The sequence below is a fragment of the Rhagoletis zephyria genome, unplaced genomic scaffold (genome assembly GCF_001687245.7).
Source record: "Rhagoletis zephyria isolate East Lansing unplaced genomic scaffold, Rhagoletis_zephyria_1.1 Rzeph_scaffold_00421, whole genome shotgun sequence".
Classification (NCBI taxonomy): domain Eukaryota; kingdom Metazoa; phylum Arthropoda; class Insecta; order Diptera; family Tephritidae; genus Rhagoletis; species Rhagoletis zephyria.
The window spans coordinates 97,721-121,952 of NW_016157505.1; the positions used below are offsets into that span (position 1 = coordinate 97,721).

The 24,232-nt window shown below is 33.9% G+C and overlaps 1 protein-coding gene across 2 annotated transcripts in view; it reads right to left on the reverse strand.

Annotated features, from left to right (window-relative positions):
* LOC108359614 (diphthine--ammonia ligase) overlaps nt 1–24,232 on the reverse strand; it is a 176,657-nt gene that overhangs the window by 15,138 nt on the left and 137,287 nt on the right. Inside the window, exons 5-10 of one of the 2 annotated variants that reach the window (XM_017611543.1) lie at nt 15,323–15,492; nt 14,618–15,255; nt 14,252–14,548; nt 14,066–14,187; nt 13,663–13,990; nt 11,927–12,100 (exon numbers count right to left, since the gene is read on the reverse strand). In XM_017611543.1, coding sequence (XP_017467032.1) covers nt 11,997–12,100; nt 13,663–13,990; nt 14,066–14,187; nt 14,252–14,548; nt 14,618–15,255; nt 15,323–15,492 — 1,659 coding nt within the window. In that variant the 3' untranslated portion in view covers nt 11,927–11,996. Of the gene's footprint in view, nt 1–11,926; nt 12,101–13,662; nt 13,991–14,065; nt 14,188–14,251; nt 14,549–14,617; nt 15,256–15,322; nt 15,493–24,232 lie in introns of those variants that run through there. The other variant, XM_017611541.1, reaches the window with a different exon arrangement.

The following is a 24,232-nucleotide window of genomic DNA, read 5'->3' on the forward strand; positions in this document are numbered from 1 at the left end:
CCTTAAGTTATTGGTTTTTGTTATTTTATGGCCTTTATAACAATTATATTCAACAGTTTTTATTGAGCTCGAGGCCGTTTTTAATGAAAAACTGATTGTGGAAAAGCAACAATAATTTGAAAAATTGGTAGAAGTGATAGCTATTTCGGAAATCACAACATTTCCTCATCAGACTTCTTTCAGTAGGATTCGAGCCGACGATCCCACTGACTCAGCCAGTTGCCTACGCACTGTGCCATGAAATAACAAAAACAAAAAAAATTTCATTTTTACAACGCGTTTTTTTTTTTTTCTCAGTAAACGTGCTATTGACCCAAATTTACATTCTTTCCAACTCAAATAGGCTCAGAAAATAAAAAAAACGTGAGAATTATATTATTTAAAAAAGGAACTAGGCCAAAAGAAGCAAAATAAGAAGCTAAAAGAAGAAGATTTTCTGATTAAATAGTAAAAGTTTATTAGAATTATTTCAAGTATTTTTCTAGTACTATTATTATCCTTCAAAATGCACTCTCGAATGGTGCTATACGATTTTTCCTTCAAGAGTTACGGCCACTTAAACTCACTTGTCCTCGAATCTAACATCGCCAAACCAAGCATACCCTGTAGGGAAAACACGAACTAGTAAACCAAATTTCTAGTTCAGTACTAGTTCTTTTTCGCCAAAAACGAACCAGTCCGATAGTAACTAGGCCCGCCGCAGTCCAAAAGCAGTGAAATGTGGTACTTTTGCTAAACTATTTTATTTCAAATTTTAAAAGCAGGGAAGGTAATCATTATGAGTAAAATAATTTAAATCAGCATTTAATCATTATTTTATGAATTAATAATGAGTTTTATTTTTTCGCACAAACGGAAATAATTATTATGTATTTGATTTTTATTTTTGGGATTACAAATAATAATTATTTTATGATTTTTATTTTTTTCGCGCAGAGATTATCATTAATTTTTATTTTTCCACTTAAAAACAATGATAATTTATAATATTGAAAAGGCCATACAGACGCAACCTACTGAAATTTTGACCTGAAAAGTTTGGGTCTTATTCCTCTTATAAGGGTGCGGCTACCTCTCAAAAGGATACGTCGGTAATCACGCTTAGGTTTCGAACGATACTATCGATATTGAGTAAGCATCGATACTGAGGGTATAAAAATGAGTACTTTAATACTCGATACCTTATTTGGTGATTTTACTCGATACTTTGCAAAGTACTCATAGTATCGAATACTTTTTAAAAAACACCATTTTTAAATTTGTTCTTCCTTTGGCAACCCAATTTTCTTTGCTTATATGGATTACTATCATTTAATTTTGTCCATCACTTAAAATAAACTGAAATTTCGTGTAGTCTGTTGCATAACATAAACCAAATAAGTTAAAGTTTAATGGCCTTTTTCATAAAAAATAAAGTGGGTTTAAAGAGCTTAATAAAATGGCACTTTCATACATTTTTCAGTTTATAAACCTTTTTTACTTTTTATCAATAAGGCCATAAAACTTTACGCAAAGTTCACGAAAATGGAGAATTTTTAGAAACTTTTTGGGTATTTTAATCTATTCAACTTTACGTATAGCCTACTACCGTTGACTTTTAATTCAAACTTGCACATTATTATACAAAATTTAATAGGCTACAAAAAGGCATACCCACAAAGTTTACAAAAATTCTTAATAAAATTTGAAATTCGTGAAAGTATATTTGTGTTCGTATGGAATAGTAGCCTATGGCGGGAGACTTCCCTTCATCCTTTAAACGAAAAGGAATTTTTTGATGAGACTTAATAAGAATATTGACTTGCTAGTATAGGAACTATTTCTTGCAAGTTTATTTGCCAAAAGTTCTTCAACGGCTCGGCGCCAGTGAGTCATTCGCAATCGTACGCTGCGAATGCCGCATTATACTAAAGCCCGCCTTTCGACATAAGCTACTATTCCATATGAACACAGATATATATATATGTACATTTAACGTTAAAATTACATCTAACGCGAAAGTAAGTTCTGCAATGAAATAAAAATTAAAAATTTAAAATTTTATTGTTTTAATTTCAGGAAATAACTAGATACGATTGAAGAATAAAATAATTTTAGTATCCCAAAAAACGTATTTTAATGAGTCCGATACTGAGTAGTATCGATACTTTTTCCCTGATAATTTTAGATTATCGATACCATGAGCTCGATGCCAGAATGAGTACTCAGTATCGATACCAAAGTCTGAAATTTCGAACCCTAATCACGCTGGTATAGTTTTTGAGTTGCTTAATAATCATTATACTTAGTGATTCCATGAAAAAAGGCCAAATCCTGAAGGACAATTGAGAAAGGCAATGCAGTTGCAGAAAACGAGGCATTTAAAAAAAAGTGTCAAAATAATAACCACTTTCTCACTAAATTTATTTAAAAATTCAAGCCACCAGAGCTACCTTTTTTAAGAAAACACAAATTAATTTTTTTTTTATGCAATCCAGCACAGCTACCTTAATACAGTCAGTCAATAAAGTTTAGGTACAACGATTTTTTTTACAATACAGCAACTATTTTTTAAATATTTTAGTTTTCGGTAATTTTTTATAAAAATATGGTCAATTATACAACAAAATCCCCCAAAATCAGAGTTCCAAACCTTGTGCAAAATTTAAGAAAATTCTGCAAAATTTCATTAAAATAATTCACTTTCTATTTACGCTCTCTAGAAAAAGTTGAGTTTTCAGTTTTTTAGCCCATTCAATTTTAGTATAATGAAGTGCAAGTATGAGGAAGCTAGGACTTACCAAACAACAAAAAAAAATATTGCTAAATATGAATGGTAAGTCCTAACTACCTCAAACTTGCACTTTGTTATACTAAAATTGAATGGGCTAAAAAACTGCGTACTTAACTTTTTTCTTAAGAGTGTAAATTGCAATATTTGGATGGAAATTTGCGGAGTTTTCTTTAATTTTGCATAAGGTTTGGAACTCTGATTTTTGGGGTTTTTGGAGTAGAACTAACCATATTTTTATAAAAAATTAGGGAAAAATAAAATATTAAAAAAATAGTTGCCGGTATTGTAAAAACTTCCCTGTACCTAAACTTTATTTACTGACTGTATATCTTATTTAAGTAAGACAAAAACTTTCGAAGTAACTCATATACATATAAGCTTAAAAAGAACTGAATTTACTTAAAAATCAATATGCTTAAATTTAGACAAGTAAGACAAAGTGCACTAATATTTTTACTTTTAAGCAGAACACACTTTTGTTTTTTACTTACTACTTAGGTTTAACACTACTACTACTACTAATGTGGTTTATAAATTTTTAATAAATGCGTACAAACATTTGTGATGGTATTGTCCTTACTTCAACCGATCGTAATTAATATAAAAGGGAAATGTTTCGACAAGCTTGATTAGAAATATAGATCTAAGGTGACGAATTTATAACAGGTTGGGAACTATAAAAAATGGATGCAGATCGAACTAGATCTCATCTGTTGAATTAGGAACTGGTTTGAAACTAAAGAAAAGCGGATGCGGAACGAACTAGATCTCATCTGTCGAATTTGGAACTGGTTCGGAACTATAGAAAAAGGGATGCAAAACGAACTAGATCTTCTCTGTCGAATTTAGAACTGGTTCGGAACTAGAACCAAAGGGATGCAACGGGGGACAATTGACACTTCCTGGGACATCGCCATGTTAAATTCGCCAGTCGCTAGCATACAAAAGAGAATTAACGCGTACTAGTCATGGTTCCAAAGACACTAGAACCAAACCAGTTCCGCACTAGTTCGTTTCCCTACAGGGTAGGCTTTCTAACTCATTACGTCATCTTTCAATGGCCATAATTTCTGAAGGAAAAATCGTCTAGCACCACTCGAAGGCGAATTTTGAAAAGTAAGAATAGTACTAAATGGCATAGAGCAGGCAAAAGTGGCCATTAAAGCCGTTTTTCGTGTACTTAACCGCGAAAAACCTATCTTGGAGAAGTTGTAAGCTCGAGCTCGAGTTCTAAGCAGAAAATTACTTCTGAAAGGACCTACAGCTGCACAGCAACAGAAACTTTCAAATCTGTATTCATAATTATTATGTTCTTAATTTCTTTGGATTATATGTCAAATGGCAAGTCTACTGAATTCATGCTACTTATTGCATAAAACAGACTATAAGCCATTTAGAAACCTAATTCTAATCTACACGTATGTATATCGCACAGGTAACATACCATTTTTTTTCTGTATTAACCTCAAAATTATTTTTATCAGTTTAATAAATACGTAGTTTTTGAGTTATATAAGGAGAGCAGCTTTAAAAAGTGTGTACTTCTAAAAATTGTAATGTAACAGTCCGCTGTTGAAACATTTATAACTCCTAAACGACAGGAGGTACAATATATTTTAGGTATACATATATGTATTGAATATTGCCACATACTTATGCTTTCAGATGCAAGAAGAAAAACTAACCGAAAGTTGTATTCTAACAAGTTTCAGCAGTATTTGAAAAGCACTGTGAGCCAAAACGTATTGCAACAGTTCGCGTTTTGAGCCACATGATCATTTTCTTTAATTTATAGAGTCAGAAGCAATCAGCACGAATCGGAATCTATACGAATATATAAAATACGCGAAGGCATTTTTTGTTCAGGATAAAAGATCTGCACCGTTCCCCCGATTTTCAAAAATGGGGTGTCAATTTAAAGCGTATAGATGTGCAAACTGGTTATTTTTTCGAAAGGAGTTGCCACCTGATAAAAAATTGCATTTAAATAATTTAATAATCAATGCCATCAGTTCCACACCGTTTTTTCGATTTTCAAAAATGAGGTATTAAATTGATTGTTGATGTGCAACAAGGTTTTATTTTTTCCAAAAGGAGATGCCACCTGTTAAAAAAATTTTATTCAAATGATTTAATAATTTAAATCAATTATTACTTTTTGGGTATCAATCGAAATAGTTTAAAAAAAATTTAATTTCATAGCTTCATGTACAAGGGTTGCCACCTTTTTAAAAAATCAAATTCAAAATGAATAAAGGGAATTAGGCAATTGAAATATGTATCACCATAAGGGAGCCAGGCGAAAGAGATTGAATAAGTACGATTTCAGTTTGGAAAAGGGCTGCCACCTGATTTGAAAAATGAAATTAGTTAACTTATGCAGAAGTTGTATGAAATATAACGAAATCGTACTAAGAAATCTTGATATAGTTTTTTGAGTTTCTTGGCTGTGGAAAATGTTAAGTTCAAATTATTTAATAAGTTAGTTGAATTAATAGATGTGAATCAATCAAATCGGGTTCGAAAAAGATTTATTTCTGAACAGTATTTAGGAGGCTTGTCTACGTGGCTAAAATATCAAATTTAATTTAATTCATTAATGAATGGAATTTTGTGTCACAATATCAGACCGAAGAGGTTTAAAAAGATTTTAGTTTGAAGGTTGCCACCTGTTTGAAAAGTCCAACTTATTTAACTAATACACAAGTTAAATTAAATACTGAAATATGAGTGTAAAACGAGAGTTTTAAGAAAACTTTAGTCTAAATATATTTTTATTAGGGCTACCTATTCGAAAAGTATTATCTTTACCAACTACATATCGTTAGTATAGTAAGGAGAGGGCGTAGCTTACATCGCCACAACTAACTAAAATGTTTTATTGCACAAAATGATGAGGGGTCTTATAATTCCATGAAATGCACTATAATCAATCAAAAGGTTAATATTGGGTTTTTAGTTAGTTACGGTTTTTCGTATTACAGCGACAGTGTGAGTTACGCTCTTTCCATACTATACTAACGATATATTAAGTGTGGTCTATATAGTGCTCTTTTTTTGAATCATGTGTTATTTTGATAATGACAGGTCTTTCCCGCTGGAAATTTTGAAAGTCAGTATCATATCCCCGCGGAACGAAATTTTTATTAGCGGTACAGGGTGTCTGATGGAATATTTATTAAGGTTTTTGATTAGGGTTTCCACCGATTTAATAAGTGAAATTCAATTTTGGCGTCTTAACGCCATGCGGTTCACTAGTATATTTATAATAAAAGCCTATAACGAAGGAGCAATTACATTGTAAAAAAAAATAATAACAAGTTATGGTTCTGATATTTCGTGCCCCTTAAGAAGTCCGGGCCCGGAGAGATTACCCCCTTTCCCCCCTCCCTCTCGACGGGTCTGCCAGAAGGGAGTCAAAATGCTGCTTGGAAACCAGCAATATTCGGACCCTTGTGCTCTCGTGACCTCAATCCAATAGAAAATGTGTGGGGAATAATGGCAAAGAAAGTTTATGCTGATAATCGCCAATTTGAAAACGTTATATGGCTTAAATTTGCGATTTTGCAAGAGTGGCATAAACTGTAGAGTCCGACCGATTCAAATTTTTTTCAGGTACCGATGCCGATGCCATAAGAAATTACAAATAAATGTATTAATTCATAAAAGCAGTTAATTTAACGGAGTTAACAAAACAAAAGAAAACAAATAATTGAATTAATTGGATTGTTATGCAACATTACATACACATGTATCTACATACATACACATGTATCTACATACATACATACAAACATATGTATGTGTACATTACATAAAAAAACTCTTTTATATGGCGCTAAGCAAGAAATATTCAGGAACATACAATTTCATATCGTTTTGTACTAAAATACGCTATTTTGCACTCAATGCATAAGAACTTATATGCTAGGTATGTATGTACATTAAAGTGGTCCAATTTTTGTATGGGGAAAAAAATTTTCATCCTAGAAAACGGGACACCTCTAAGTTTTTTCCTTTTAGTATTTGTAATATCTATACCAACTTTCGGTTTTCTACTGCAACCAATCAGGATGCTACTGGATCGCTGTGAAACTGACAAAAATATTGGTGATTTTTATAAAAAGGTACTGTTGCCATGACAACTGAAGCTCGTGATATTTTGTACAGGCTAGCCTAATATTCACGCACGCCGCCAATTTATTGTCAAAAATTTCTCATGCACATACAACTTGTATGGGACCAACCGAAATTGAACGGCGTGCGTATGAAGCTAACTCAATTTCCATTTTTTGTTTTGCGTGACATTTTGATTTGACATTTCGCTCAATGAAATCAAATGCAAACGCACGCAAGCCAATTTCGGATAACGCAAGAAATAAAAATTCTACAGCGTGCGTACCAAAACGCAAGCCGCGAATATTAGGTTAGCCGGTTAAATAATTTAAATTTGAAATGTTCTTAGGTTACTTAACTAAATATTTGGTTAATATATGTATAAAATACTTCTAGAGTAACTGTGTAACATGTATTTTCATAATATTCAACTGAATATCGTGAAATATCATTACAAAAATATATAACAGGTTTGTCCCACAAGCTACTTGTAGAAAAACTCGAGAAAAGTTCAAACTGTGAGCGTATATCAAAGAAACTCGAAAACTTACTTGCGGAGCGCGTATATGTAACTCGAAGTGACTTCGAATGGATGCTTTTGAAAAATTTAATTCATGGAAAAAGTGTGTAAAATGTCACTTGAGTTTGAAATTATAGCTGTGTGCTAAGCTCGAAGTATTGTGTTATTTAATTAGGCCANTCGAAAACTTACTTGCGGAGCGCGTATATGTAACTCGAAGTGACTTCGAATGGATGCTTTTGAAAAATTTAATTCATGGAAAAAGTGTGTAAAATGTCACTTGAGTTTGAAATTATAGCTGTGTGCTAAGCTCGAAGTATTGTGTTATTTAATTAGGCCAATCAGTTTTTCGAATTCACTGAATTTTAAAAATTTTGAAATTATGTACTTAATTTTCAATTTTTAGTTTTTTTGTCATATTTTCGAATTTGTATTATTTTACACAGTTGAAAGTCACAGCAAGTTTGAATATTTTCACAGGTTCAGAAAACAACGAAAATTCAAAAATTTTGAATTTTATAATATTATTAAATTTCTTGAGATTTCTTATTTTTAGGATAATTTCCGAAATTTCAAAAACTATCGAAATCTGGGAGATTGTAGAAATTTTGGTAAAATGAGAATATATTGAAATGTACAACAAATGTACAATTGAGATTTAAGAAATTTTTATATTTTCCAAAATTTTGAGAATTTTATTTATCCTAAAATGCATCCTAAAATGTAAAAATGTGAAACATCACAAATTGTCGAAAAATTCTTATGTTCATGTACTCGTGTGTAAAAAATAGAAAATTCTTAGACTTCTAAAAGATATTAACATTTTTGAAAAATTCCAAAATTGTTCCACTTTTCTAAACTTTTCCAAACTTTTGTATTGATATAACAAAGTTTGAGAATTTTAAATTTTTTGAATTGCGAAAATTTTTTAAATTTTCAAAAACGACGAAATATGAAAATGTTTTCAACATTCGAAAACTTTTAATTTCGTTTGATCAATTTTGTAAATTCGACACTTTTACTTAGAAAAAATTTGTTAGATATCTTAAAATTCTCAAAATTTTTGAAAAATAAAAAATTTCTAGATATCTAGTATTCATCATCATATTGAATTAATTGAACTATTGGGATTTACTAAAATTTCTCAAATTCACAAAGTTTTGAAAGTCTAGAAAATTTTGGAATTCCACTCAAGTTATTAAAAAGGGGAAACTTCAAGAAATTAAAAACTATCAAAACTCTAAAAATTTTAAATTGCGGTGATTTTTAAATTTATATACACGATATATGTTGAAAAATTCCTGAACATATGAAAAGAAATTCCAAATAATCGGCGAAAAAAGGCCGATGCTAAATTTTGTGCCGATACTAGCCGATGCCGATACCGATTAATCGGTCGGACTCTAATAAACTGGATGCTGCTTTACCGAATACATTATGACTAAGTGTAAGGAAGCCCATATTTCAGTTAATTAAAGTCAATGGAGCACAAACAGTGTATTAGGACATATTTGCAAGTTTTACTCATTTTATTGGGATTTCTTTTTGGATTTAAAGTTTTGCAAGAAGTAATTTTTAGATTTTTTGAGTTCTTTTAAATTAGGCCGAAGAAAATAAGCAAAGAAAAAGCAATTTTAAGCGCTTAGATAAGCTTTAAAACATTAGTAAATATGCTTACAAACATGCTCGAAAAATGTTTGTTAATGTTTTTTTTTTTTTTTAATTTAGTTTCTTTATAGCATTTGACGGAATTCAAAATTTGATATTTGCAGTGGTGTTAAAGTATCAGAACCATGGACAATGACAACATCCGATGAGGCGGCTCTTGGAGTATTCGAGAGAAAGATTTTGCGGAAGATTTACGGGACGTTACGCGTTGGCGACGGCGAGTACCGAGCTTTACAACGACATGGACATAATGTAGCGAATTAAAATACAGGGGCTCCGCTGGCTTGCCCATGTCGTTCGAATGGACACCGACGCTCCAGCTCTGAATGTATTCAACTCGCTACGCCACTGCGATAAAAAGATCAGGTGGAGAAGGACTTAGCTTCACTTGGCGTTTCCAATTGGCGTCAGTTGGCACAGAAGAGAAACGACTGGCGTGCTTTGCTGAACTCGGCCAAAATCGCTTAGGCGGTTACAGCGCCAAATAAGAAGAAGAAGAAGTTAAAGTATCTATTTAGTTGTCATTTTTTACTATTATTAAAAATAACGCGGATTATATTGCACTAAGATATGAATTTTTAATTTATTTTTAAAACTGAATTTAATTCTTATATTAAAATCGTTATTCTCCATATGAGTAAATTATTTTTAATATCTTCAATAACACCAATGCCTTCCCGTAGAGTCAAGCCTTTGGTTTTAAATTTCTGTATCCAAGCAGAAATGCAATAGAAGTTACGAGTTAATAAAACCAAATATGTTTTGTGTTATTGTTTGTAAACATTTATTTAGTTCGACGACCAAGAAATGCCCAAGAAAAGTTTATTGAGCCAAATCTTCTTATGCAGTACGGAGTTATTATGAAATTTGCTCCTATGGGTTTCTAAAGTTTTTTGTGAAGAAAGAGCACAAGGCCCCCTTGTTTTCAACATAAATATATGCCCCTTCCATTCTTTCGTAAGGAAAAAGTGAGACAGCATGCTGTGAAATATCATATGTCAAAATTCCTTGGACACTACTATTCACAAACACGAAATACTAGTAAATCTTTTATTTACTGTATTCTTATGAGATCCGTACTTGGCTTTTTACATTGAAATAAGTAAAATAAGCATAGTCGTTAAAATTAAGCTTGGAAACCCTGAATAAGCAATGCCAAGGAAAAGCTTAAACTTTTCGGTCCTAATTATGATTATTAAAAAATTAACCACTCTATTTTAAGAGAGCTGTTACCATGCAAAAGTCATAAATGAAAGTATTTATCTATCTTCGTTGTGACGGCTGTTCCAAAGACTTTTTTACTAGATTTATAATTATGCAACGAGTAGTTTATGCGTCTACTTTATGGAAAACAAAATCAAATGCAAGTAACTACTACACTGTACTCCATGTGTGAAATAAAATCGGTGTTTCTCGTCGAGATTTTTTATTGGTGACATATATAATTTTAGGATTTTTAGCAATTTGCATGAAATAATAAATTTAGAACTGAATTTTTACTTAAAAACCAAATGTATTAGTTAAAAATACCCATAAATAGACTAAGTAAATCTTATGTAATTTCGAAATTAACGCTAAGAAAATTGATAAAAGTTATTTTCTTAGCGTTAACGCGCATTACTAGCGTTAGCTTCGAAACTACTTGATTTTTNTGATAAAATTTTGAAAAATGGGCGTGGCACCGCCTACTTGTGATCACATATATGTATCTCGGTAACCGTTCTAGCAATTTGTACCAAACTCGGTGTGGTTATTGTGCTTGCCACATAGAAGCAAAACGTTGAAAATTATTGAAATCGAACTAAAATTACGACCGCTTTTCATATAACAGTGAATTTCAGAAATGCTTGAAACTTCAATATTTCGAAATTTAAGGACGCTAATTTACTCAAAATGGATACACCCCGGTTTACCATGTAGCGGTAGCTTTCGGAAAGGTGAAAAACATACATTTAATACTTTCGCCGGGTATTTAATGTTCGGCTCAGCCCGAACTTAGACTTTCTTACTTGTTTAATAAGTCTATTTATCTAAATCTATATCTAAATACCAACTAACGCTGTTGGTTTTTAAGTAAAAATTCAATTCTAAATTAATTAATTTTCGGCTTTTCATGTAAATTGCTAAAAATCCGAAAATTTATATGCCATCAATAAAAAAAAAATTTCGACATGCTAGAAAAAACCAAAGGTGTATTTAAATACATAACATACCTAGATACTCAACAAATAACATAATTATTGGAAGGGGGAATCAAAATTTAAATATTGCATGCCTGTGTTATTTTTGGTAAATAGAGGAGAAACGTCAAAGACAAAAGATAAAAAACAATGAACTCCGCTAAGCAAAACGCGTGGTTGATGTATTTTTATTAAAAAAATGTAATGAAAATCGTACTATTATGCATGCTTACATATCGTCCGCTTCCCGTATCGTCCCGTTGTTGCGATATTTTGTGACCCACGTTTCAAAACTCGTTCTTTTCTGACATCAATACAGCTAAAAACTCCCTGGGAGCTCACCAGGATATTTGGCAATGCTTAAGGAATCGTGGTAAGCAGTGCGCGCTTCCGCTCCGCAGGGCCTGAGTTCAAGATCTGGTCGAAAGCAACATCGCAAAAAAATATAGAAAAACGGTTTTTCCTTAACAGTGGTCGTCTGTCGGCGGGCAATGACAAACCTCCGACTGTATTTCTGCTGTGAAAAACAGTTTCTCATAAAAATACAATCACCGTTCGGAGTCGGCGTAAAACTGTAGGTCCCTCCCCTCCTCCCAACACCAAGGCGCACACCACGAGAAAATCGCCAACGGCTCATTCCAGATTTTTTAGTGATGTTGATAGGCAAACGATGGGTACACAAGGTAGCGACCGTACACGAAAAAAGCTAGCGATTTAGAAATGCGAGATATATTTTCAGCTACCTTATACCCAGACGCGAAGATCCTTTAATTTGGTGGAAGCATAATCGCAAAGAATTTCGTAATTTGTTTATACTGGCAATGAAGTATCTGTGCGCACCACCTTCCTCAGTGAACCCAGAAAGTGAGTTAGTATATCGGGTAGCATTTATGTTGAAAATAGAAATAGATTTTTGCCCGATAACTCGGAAATACTTCTTTTCATAATTAAAAATATTAAAATCGTTTATTTTAATTACTAATCGTATCTAACATTAAATTGGATTATAAAAATACAAAAAAAAATTCTGAACTAGATTCTATTTAAACTTTTTTTTTTTGTATTTTTATAATCCAATCGGATAACAGAAAAACGTCCGGATAAGCAGGATTCCGGATATCTACCAGATACCCGGAACGTCCCTGGTTTTAACATTACTTAAAAGTTCGTATTCATTTTTCACATAATGGTAAAATTCAGTGCACGTCATTTTAAAGTTGAACTTGCATTGAACGATACTTTCCACAGTGCCAATGTTAAGCGAATTTCTCTCTTTAGACCATTGTGATGAAATAAGAGAAAAAACTAGCTCAACATTCGCACTGTGGGAAGGGATTGCACATATGTATTGCAAAAATTTTAGCAGGTTTGCTTTTCGTTCGTGTTCAATAGTATCTTTAAAAAATAAACTCCATTTTTCTAAGGGCGGCATTTCTTTCCACTTTTACCCGCATCCATCGGAAATTTTGTCATTCGTCATTCTGCAAAACCAGTTACATTTGCTGCCAAAAATTAGATTTGCTCACACAAGCTTTTGGCTCAATCCTTATCCATTCGTCCTGAAATATACCAGCCAGAAATGCGATTGCTTTATAAAAAAAGAGAACCATTTTGAAATATGAGTGTTTCTAGTCTCTAGAAAATTATTTACATAATTCACATACCCGGTTTTGCATTATCTTGATACGCGGTTTTGCATTTTGTTGATACGCGGTTTTGTACATTAAACGACGATATGGAAAAATACCCTAGTATTTAATGAAATGTTGGGTTTTTTTCATTTTTTATTATCTAATGACCAACGTTTATTCATTTTCTCATAATAAGAATAAAAATTCTTAAAATTCTATATGAATTAGTCGTAAAAAACAATTCAAAACATTAACTATTTTTCTTAATATTTTAATATGTTTTCGAAATTTGTATCAATTTGATACAAACGATGGATGCGGGTTAATGTATAGTTTTCAATAAACGATTTTAAATAAGTTACTTCCTCATAACATTCATCGGATATCATTAGAATCTTTCCTCTTAAATAATTGATAGATTTTTTTTACCAACTTCGATTATCGATTTTCCTGCCCCTAAATCGCCGAAATTAAGCACTGTACAGCGGTTGCTGCAAAGTGTATTGTATTTATAATTTTCTGGACGCCAGACGTCAGAAAAAGTTGACAATTATTCAAATTAAACCAAATTGTCTTATGCAAACGCAGCGTTATCATGAGTTTCATTTTTCGCCCAAAACAGGGACATTTTGGTTGTAAACAGGGGCACGGGGACAAAGGGTCCGAAACAGGGACATGTCCCTGGAAACGGGGACGTATGGTAGCCCTATGCTAAAGTCAATATGTTGCAAAAGAAAAGTTTAAGTTGGTTGGACCAGAAAAATCCATGCTTACATTCGAATCGATCATTGTGGGTATGTGCCCACACTTGCCATTCCACCAATGCATCACGGGGCAAAGCAGGTACAATAATATAATCCATTATTGCATTAGTTGTCCGTCGCTCCCACTGACGACGTGCCTCAGCTATAAAGGCTGGGTGGGTCAGGAAGCAAATACCATGAACTACATCTCGTAGTTGACCCTGAGCATTCATCGCCTTCGCTATTCGGCTAATGTGCCGCAAAGCCAGTTTGCACTGTGGACGAATTCCACCTTCGATAATTGTCATGCTTCCAGGAACAAGTGCTATTTGACCAGAAATGTAGGTAATCTCGTCAACCTAAAAAATATTACGCGTGCACATTTTCTAATAAAAATTTATTTTCTATTTTAATATATCGATTTCTTTAATTACCCTCGTCGATTGACTGTAGGTTCCAATATTTGCTGGCGCCCAATGGGAGATACCCTGCACATGCATTGTTTGCCTTGTTTTAAACGTCGAATCTCCGCTATTATTGTGATCATCATTGTTACCTGTAGGGAACAGTAAAGTAACGATGTCAGAATTTATTGAATACGCCCTACTAGTTTTACATACCATCTATTTCGTTTGTAGATAATGTCGGACGGCGTCGCATGGGTGTACGAAATGCTATCGCTTCCAGTATCACGTGGCATTCCTCTGGCAGAGGACATTCAACACATACCCGAGTTGGTGGATTTTGAAAATTAATTGTTTGGCCATAAATATGATTGAGTAAAGGATAATCTGCCATTGAACGTATATAAAGTGTTACGTAACAGTAATCAGTTAATTCATAATTGTGCTGAGCAGCTAAGTCAACCAAGGATTTCATTGCCAACTGCATTCCCTCTTCCAAAGTTTGAGCGCAGCCTAAAATGGAAGTTTAATTCAGGTGATAAGGTTCATTAGCAAGAGAGCAAGCGAGCTTAATTATTTTACCTTGTATACCAGCGACCCACATCCAACCTTTTTGATTAAACGCAGCCATTGGTTGATTTTTTAGTGGACGGAACTCACGTTCAATTTTCATTGGACTAGGTGGCTGAGTTGCCTGTGCAGTCGAGATGCCAGCCGTGGCACAGGTAGAGGACGTCACCAGCGATAGCGAGCCACACACTGCAGCCGTACTACTACCCAATGGGCGTTGTACACCAAAGCTGTTGGTCCCTGCCTGTAATGATGCAGCGCACAGCGCCGCTGAGGATGAAAGCAATGACGACGGTGTAGGAGGCTCATCTACACTCGCGCTCTTCGTCACAATAGGTATGGGCGAGGATGAAGTGGTCAAATGACGTCCAAATGAATTGCTGCGAGATATCATCAGTTCGTTTTGACTGAGAGACTCGCGCAGCCGTGTCTCTTTCTCTATCAATTCTAACTCAGTTTCACTGAGATCTGGATCGCTGAGGTCACTGTATGTTGATTCGTTTAGGTCACTTATGTAGTCTAAAGATTTTTTTACAAACACATCACAGCACTGAGTCGGCTCTTTCGATTGCATAGATAATTTGGTGAAGTTAATATACCCTACCGGACATATGGGATCTGCTGAGCTAATTATAGTTTGAACATCTTCCCTGAAATATAAAAGTTTAGGATTTAGTTGCTTATACAAAAAGTAAATAGTAAGTGTTTTTCAATTACACCACAATCCGCTGTTTAAACAAAGGGCAGTCTAAAGTGAATGTTTCATATTCACCTCCTTCTCCACAAACGTTCAAACCGTACTTATCACGCATTTTGAGTAGGTGTGGTTGTATTTCCCGCAACGATTTGCCTAAATGGCGATCAGGAACTAAACCTAATGCAGCTACCTAAAATGTTTTGAGAAAATAAACGCACCTTAGGAATTACCGTGGAAAACAACTTTACACTTCTAGATAATACATACGTATTTTTGTATATATGCACGTATGTATGCATTTTTAATACTTAAATTTTATACATATGTATTTATGTATATACATTAGGGTGCGTCTTCTTTTTCAACTTTGACCCACAAAGCAAGACTGCTCCTCTTTTATAGGTTCATTTGGTCATAAAAATGTGATCAGCCTCAAGAGCCCTAAGATTACGCAAAAAAGGCTCTATAACTTCCAAACCTGACGAGATATGAAAATGGCGTAGCCATGTTTGAGTTCAGTGTGCAAAGATCCATTGATTGATGCGAAACAAATAAGGTATTTTTTACATTTTATGTAAAACTAGCAAATGCCTGGCTTGCTTCGCGACGCCTCATAAGAACTTTTGCGTTGACCGATACAATAAATACAATACAATGAAATACAAAAACGATTTGTAATGTAAACATTATTAGCTTAAGTTGAAAGGACTGAAGAACAGAATTTTCCTTATGGTATATGTGCTAATCTCCTTCGATGCTATGAGCCTTTATTTCCACCTGGGAGATATCTGAACGTTTTGCAAGGTTTAAAATCCTGCTGTACCACAGGAAGACAGAGTTTTCCCATTCAGACATGGTCATTGATGTTCCTACCATGTTCTTCTAAATTCGTCACACTTCTTCTTCATATACCGATGACCCGTTGATGTGTCTAGGACATCTGTGACGCTTTAACAATGTTGCGCTTCTTTGTACCTGTTAATCCAGGGCTCGAATTGTAACATCCGTTCACGGATCGAAAACGATACGAAAGAAAATTACGTGATACGTCAGGCAGTATAAGCTGAATGGGACAAAGAGTACGTTTACGTATGTCATAATCCGAAAAATGTGTTTTTACGTGACGAGTAGTACGATATCGTGTGTGACGATTCGAGCCCTGGTCGTACGATAAAGACGGATTCTCTAAATATCTCGACACTAGCACCATCTGTCGGCACAATTTTTTGAAAAAGTATATTTTATGATGCCGAGCATCCGACGTTGTTCGGGGTAAACAAAGAAAAATATAAAACAGTAAGAAAGATTTTCAGTACACCATAAATTAAAGGAGACATAATACTTTTCTTATTTAATTTAAGACCTCCTTCTGAACAATACTTTGCATTTTTTGCTGTGGTGTAGAAGCATACCAGGTTCAACTAATTATTATTATTTTTAATAATTTTCATTTCAAATATAATTCAATCTGTAACAGAAACCACAATAAATTTCGTTGCATTCGACAAATAATCACACGTCAAAGTAAAATCTCAGAGAATACTGAAGACTTTTAAATTAAAATGAAAAGTCTGTGGGAATAAATAGGACTTTTTACAGAAACACATCTTCTCCTTTGCCGAATCCAGTAATAATTCTTGCTGCAAGTGGTCATTATTTTCTTTACTAAAAATCTTGTTTCATTACACTGTGAGACAAATGGTAGGGGTCAGTGATCGGAAACGTTATATGAACAGATTAAAGGAATTGTAATTTTTAATTTTTTTAAATTTGTTTGAGCAAAATCGGACTAGTGGTTCTCGAGTTATGTCAAAAAAAGACCACCAAAGGTGAGAATTTCCCCTATATGATAGTTATATATATATCTCGATTCCTAGACGTAACCCAGCGCAACGCCGGGACACGTATAACTTGTTTTTGACCGATATAACATTTCCCGTTGGTTTCATCCCAACCCGATTTTGACTGTCGCATAGTGTTATTAAGGTTATGTGGATCAAGGTACCTAAAGAAGAATGAAATGCGCTTGAATTTTGAAATTGATACTTTCTGAACGTAGACGGCATGTGTGGTGGGAGGTGCTACGACTTCATGCAAACTTTTATCCCTGTTTAGTTTACAACAGGTCATTACGTTTAGCTGTCTGTTTGTAATGGTTCCAAGGTTATGGTTCTCTGAACGTACTACATCTATTGGATACATTTACCATAGATGTTCTCACCATGTGAGAGGGGTCCGAAGATATAGCAAATATGAGATTTCACGGCTATAGAATATGCCGCGGCCCCTTATACAAACTCACTTATGTTAACCTCGCTATAAGCGCCTACTTGACTTATGTCTTCACACTAAATTTCGAAGAAATCTGACGCCTTGAAGATGTGCCACGCTCCCTTTTACAAATTTATTTATATATATGGATACTTGACTGTAAACATCTATTATAGATCTGTCTTCACACCACGTATTGAATTCATGTGATTTACGGTTCCGAAGTTATTGCTGATTAAAACTCTCACCCCTATGAAATGTGCCACGCCCCTTGTACAAACTCGTTCATATATACCAACAGTGGGCAAACGCGGCTCTTTGAGCCAAATGCGGCTCTTTGCTTAGCAGAGTGTGGCTCTTTTTATTTTCTCTTTGATTAGAACATTTTGGTTATTTTTACTTTTTAAAATACATATTTCTTTGCTGGACATTCTTTTCCATTGAGTTGTTTTTATTATTTTTATATACACAAAAGCAAATTCAGATCGTAATATTACCCGCAATTGGGGAATGAAAATTGGCTTTCTGACTTAATGTTCTTTACCGATATGATGGAACATTTGCAAAACTTGAATTTTTTTTATGATCTCTGATTGCTAGAAAAAATATTGCACATGATTTAAAAGCAGATTTTGAAAAAAGATTTGCCGATTTGAAATTATTTAAATGTACGTTTGCATACTTCATAAACCCTTTTTGATGTTACATAATTGAGGATGAATTTACAATCTCCGAAATAGTCCTTTTTAAGAAAAGCGAAAAAGAGTTGGAGTTTTTGGAATTAAGAGAAGACAAGGCACTGGAAATGCAACATAAAGCTCTACTATTCCTTGAATTCCGAAAATAAGTACCAGATTTAAAATATCCGCTGTTGAAAACAGCGGCGTCCCGTATATTTCCAATTTTTGGTCCAACGTATAACTGTGAGTCTGTACTCTAGAATGAAATTCGTAAAGTCAAAATACCGTTCTCAATTAGTTGCATTCGCGTACCTGATAATTATGGAAAGTTATAAAAACTATCACCTTTTTGTGTTCGCGTACCCAAAAAACTTGCAAAGTAGCGAAATTGAGAGAGCAAAATGACATTTAATTTTGAGGGAGAGCTGCTAGTTTCTGCTGGAATTTTTTGCCAACTGCAATTTGCCACCGAGAAAACAGCTGATCAAAAACAGCTGGTTGGAATTTAAGCAAATCCCTAAATTGAATTTGATGGTTTGGAAGTTAAAATAGTAAAATGCGACTAATTAAACTTGTAAGAAGAAAGTAATTATTCGTTTAGTCAGGGAACTGTGTCAGGATAAGACTTCGGGATTTGTTTTCTTACGTTTTCAATATTATACTATTGAATGTAAACAAAATTTCTATCAGCTGTTCGTCTAACTTACAAGTTTCTGCAAATTTTCTGTTCGCGTACTGTTTTGGATATTTTTCTCTTGTGAGAGAACATATGCCATTTCGCCGTAATTTTGCTGTTGGACATATTTTACTGGAGATTTAAACGAACGTACCTATTGACTAACCAACATATAACAGAACTGTTACGAACGGCTTTGACTGACGTAAAACCAGATTTTGAAAATTTGGCCAAAGGGATCTTTCAATTTTCTTTAATATCTATCTTACGTACATTAGAATTAAAATAAAATTAATGCTTTTCATTTCTAATAATAATTTTATTGAAAAATAAAATTTTGTGTTTTTCTTGTTTTTTGTGACTCTTTGTAGCATTTGGAATTTACATGTGGCTCTTATCGGCCTCGGCCTTGCCCACCCCCGATATATACCTTACTATAAGCGCCTACCATGAATATGTCTTCATACCAAATNATCTTTAGTAGTTACTAAAATATCGCACTTTTCGTATTTCTGAAAATTACCGTTATATGGGAGGTAGGCGTGGTTATTGTCCGATTTCGCCCATTTTCAATACCATCCGACCTACGCCCAATAGAAGTCCACGTACCAAGTTTCGTTAAGATATCTAAATTTTTACTCGAGTTATCGTGTGCACAGACGGACGGACGGACGGACGAATCTATCTCGATTCGTTTTGCCTGTTACAAACAACCGTTATGTGAACAAAGTTATAATACCCTTGTACACAAGTGCGCTCGGGTATAAAAATAGCAGACCAGGCGAACTTCGTCGCGCCCAAAATTAATTTGTTGTATTGACATATTTTGGTCCAACATTTTCACCAACAGTGCACGATCATGATTTTCTGTGACGCATTTATCTTTTCATATTACGATTTGGTGGTTGTCAGAAGGCATATTTCCATTACCGTCTTAAATAACCTAGCAAACGTGTATATGCATACAAAGATAGGCCCAATTTTCTCCAAGAGTGTGGGATTGATTTCATATATCTCCATACCATGTTCGATTACTCTACAATCAGAAAAAAACGCGTTCCAAAAATTAAAATGTTTTATTTGATTACCGTTTAAAAATGTTCGTATTTAAATCAAGTGAAAAGTGTTCAAAATTCAATATTTCCATTATACATGCACTACGTATAATGGAAATATTCAATTCAACTACGCTGGCTTTTTCTACGGATGCTTTTTCATATGNCGTTTAAAAATGTTCGTATTTAAATCAAGTGAAAAGTGTTCAAAATTCAATATTTCCATTATACATGCACTACGTATAATGGAAATATTCAATTCAACTACGCTTGCTTTTTCTACGGATGCTTTTTCATATGCACCCCTATTCTGCAACTCTTTCGTATTCGGATTTTGCTACGAATTGTAGAAATAGTATGCTGTAATCCGAATCGTATCTTCGAACTTTCGACATTCGTAACAATGGCATGCCTAAAAACGAACGAGTAAGCTTTTTTGCGTAATTTTATACAAAAACAATTCTGTGTCGGAGGCGAGATAAAAGATGTAAGGCGATGTGTGTTTGCAGGAAATATTAGTGGTGTTCATTTAATCAGATAAATTTGCCTTTCGCATATACATATATTTTTATCCACTGCTTTATATAAACTAGTAGAAAAGAATCTTTGTTGCCCCTTATCGAGAAACTTGGGTTCGGTTTAGTTATTTGTACAATAATTTTCGGTTGTTGTGTTCAAACGCATACCCCGAATCCAAAAACTTTAACATCACGTGTAACCAAAGGATTAAAATTGTATTTAAAATGGATGTTTCGAATTTCCGACCACTATTTTATTAATAAATTCGGTTTGCACTATGCACTTTTTTGCAAATTTCGACGTGGGTTCTGCGCAAAAATACTGTGGATGGCGTAGCCGGAGTGATATGCACAATAGGCTGGGTCGATATTGTATGGGGGAAAATAAAATGCATTTGACCGTATTGTAATAGTAATATTATGACGAAATTAAGGGCTATTAAATTTAGTACCCCCACGTTCATTTATCATTTTTCAATAATATTACGTTCAAATTGGCCCCATTTAACTTGTTAAATGAAAAAGAGCTTTTTGGAAAACACAATCGTCCACATTGAACATTTGGAGTTAACTTTGACGGTTGTTTGATTACCCATAAAAATTTGAAAAAAAAATATTAACAATCAAGTTTTTGTGTTTCAATTTGTTTTATGCGAATGTCTGCTTCATGATATTAACGCATACGGACTACTTAGAGACTTCAAAATGTTTAGTTCGTGTGCACTATTTATTTCTGCGTACGATGAGGCCTCAAGGGAAATAACTAATTACCGCCTTGGCCTCTTTTTTGGCGGGCAGACATGTATACAATTTTGATATTTTTTGATAATTTTTAATTTTTTATATATCAGAATATAAATTTTTTGAACGTTGGAGTGTTAAATGAAAGCTTTCGGGTCTTTCTGATTGGCCGGAGCAGAAAGCTTTCCGATACAACTCTGCGTTGAACTGGTTTTCAAACGAGTTAAATATTTAACTGGTTAAATTTTCCAACAATTGCATGCAATTTAACTTGTTTATGAACGTGTTTTGTTCATTTAACTGGTTCAAGCCCATTTAACATGTTTAGCTCGTCAATTTGAACGTAGTATAAGTCTCCAAGTTTTTAAGATATTAAGATAAAACTTACAAAAACTATAATTTTCCCTTATGAATTTTCAATTCTTCATTACTTCAGCAACCAAGTGAAAAATACAAAAAAGTGAGACGCGATTTATTTCAAACGTTTTAATCTTTTCGGATGTTTATATAATATTAAAAGGACCATGGGCTTGGTCACTCCGATTTGGTCAGTTTTCAAGATAGTGGTGAATGAAGTCAAACATGTATTGTCAAAGTTTAGGAATCGTTTGATAAGTCAATAGTAGTTTCAAGCATATAAGTATTTACAAACATTAACGTAATACAATTAGGGTGATAAACGCCCACTTTAAGTCCATTTATGTTGTCTTGAAAATTGGTGCGGAATGGTTTCATTACACTGAGCCAAAAGCACAACGGGTTTTTCAACCCAGTTATGGTTTCATTATTTTATGGTCAATTAGCCGATTGTAATAAATGTGATTCAAGTTGAACATTTGAGAACAAATTCGTATGTATGGCAGTGGCTAAACGAGCAGAGATGCTTTCTGTTACTTGTTGGCTTCCAGCAGTACGAATGCCATAGCTCGATACATAATTTTTATTTTTTTCTGTTTTTGGTTTTTCTTAATTACGGAAAAGCCTCTGTGAAGTGCAGAACCAAATCAAACGACGAGGAAAATTGATTCAACTTGAACATTTGAAGACACATTTACAAAGCGGCTGTAGCTGAGTGTGTAGATATGCTTGCTGTTATTTGCTAATCCCGTCAGAGGCAACTTATTAAAATGATAATAAAAATGTTTGTTTTTATCTACGAATTATGAAAAAGCTTCTGTGAAGTGCAGAAAAAAAATTTATTCAAACGAAAAATCGCCAACCAAAAGTTTGGTTTATGTAAACAATATTGTGGTTAATATTACCAAATCATTGTTGAAAATATCAACCAAGGCATTGTTAATATTAACCAAAAATCACGTTGATTCTTTTTCAAATTTGAAGTTGGTAATATTAACCAATTTTTGGTTGATTTTTCTCTCAGTGTAGTCACCGAAGAAGCACATTTTTCGCGGTTTCTAAATTTGCCGTTATATGAAGGTAGGTGAGGTGCAATAAGTGTTTAGATATACAAAAATATTTTAGTTAACTCCATTATGTGAGAAAGTGACTGTAGATAAATGCAATAGTCTTTAACATATCCTGGGAAATCCTTTTGAGGACTCTCCAATTGGACGATATTGCTTTGCATTCGGCTTGAACGAAAATAGTCACTCCCTGGCACACTTTTCTGCAATCCGGTTCTTTCATTTAAAGGTTACTTATAAAATTTAAGATAAATTTTTTTAGAGAAAAAAACTTGAGATCCGCTTAAGTTTTTCGATATAACTTTGGTAAATGTTACTCGATCGGTACGTAATAAGTACCAAATTGAAGACGAGACTTACTGTTACTGATTTATGATAATAATATGATGAACATCGTTAATGTTATAAACAAATTATTTTAAGTTAAGTGAAGTTGTGCCTGTTCAGTGTTTCCATACTCATTTGCATAAACAAAATTTTTCCACGATGATGGAAAATAATGGCTTTTCTATTAGAGCTACCGAAATTGTTCCTAAATTTGCAAAATTTCGCAAACTATAGCTAATATTAAAAAAAGATTAGAATATTTGGAACCAGCGACTTAAATGCACGCCAGCAATATTAATGATGTTCTTTACATCGTTCGACTATAGGCCAGTGCAATTATCAAGAGAACAATTAAAATTTTATTGAAAACAGATACCTTTGAGACTAAACATAAGCTAAAGGGCTGCGAGAAATGATATTTGGCTTTATCTTTTGCGTTAACGGATTCATTATCTAAAAATATGCGCCAAACCTTTTTGCTGAACCCAGATATTTTAACAAGAATTGGTCTTATTCGACTAGTGTGCTGTGGGTCACTTGGCGGTCGATGCGACAACTTCGGTTTTTTGGTACTATTTCCAGTTTTTCGAGACTACTTTGAGGTTTTCGATGCTCGGGAATACATCGGGATTTTTGGAACTATTTTGGTATTTTTGAACTATTTCGGGATTTTCGGGGCTATTCCGGGGTTTTCGGGACTACTTCGAGATTTTCGGGGTCGTTGGGACTATATCGGGATCTTCGTGACTACTTCGGTGTTTTTGGGACCAATTAGAAATTTTTGGAACTATATCGGGATTTTTGGGAGTATTTTCGTATTTTTGGGATAACTTCTGGATTTTGGAGATTTTCTCGGGTTTCTTGAGACTATTCCGGGTTTTTCGAAACTACTTCGAGATTTTCAGGAGTCTCGGTACGACATCGGGAGCTTCTGGACTGCTTTGGGATTTTTGGGACTATTTCGGGTTTTTCGACACTACTTGGAGATTTTCAGGATTTTTGGGACTATTTCGGAATTTTTGGGACTATTTCGGGATTGCTGGACTAANCTTTGGGATTTTTGGGACTATTTCGGGTTTTTCGACACTACCTGGAGATTTTCAGGATTTTTGGGACTATTTCGGAATTTTTGGGACTGTTTCGGGATTGCTGGACTAATTCGAGATTTCTACGGTATTTTCAGGACTTTTCTGGATTTTTCGAGGCTCTCGGGACTATATCGGGATGTTTGGGACTAC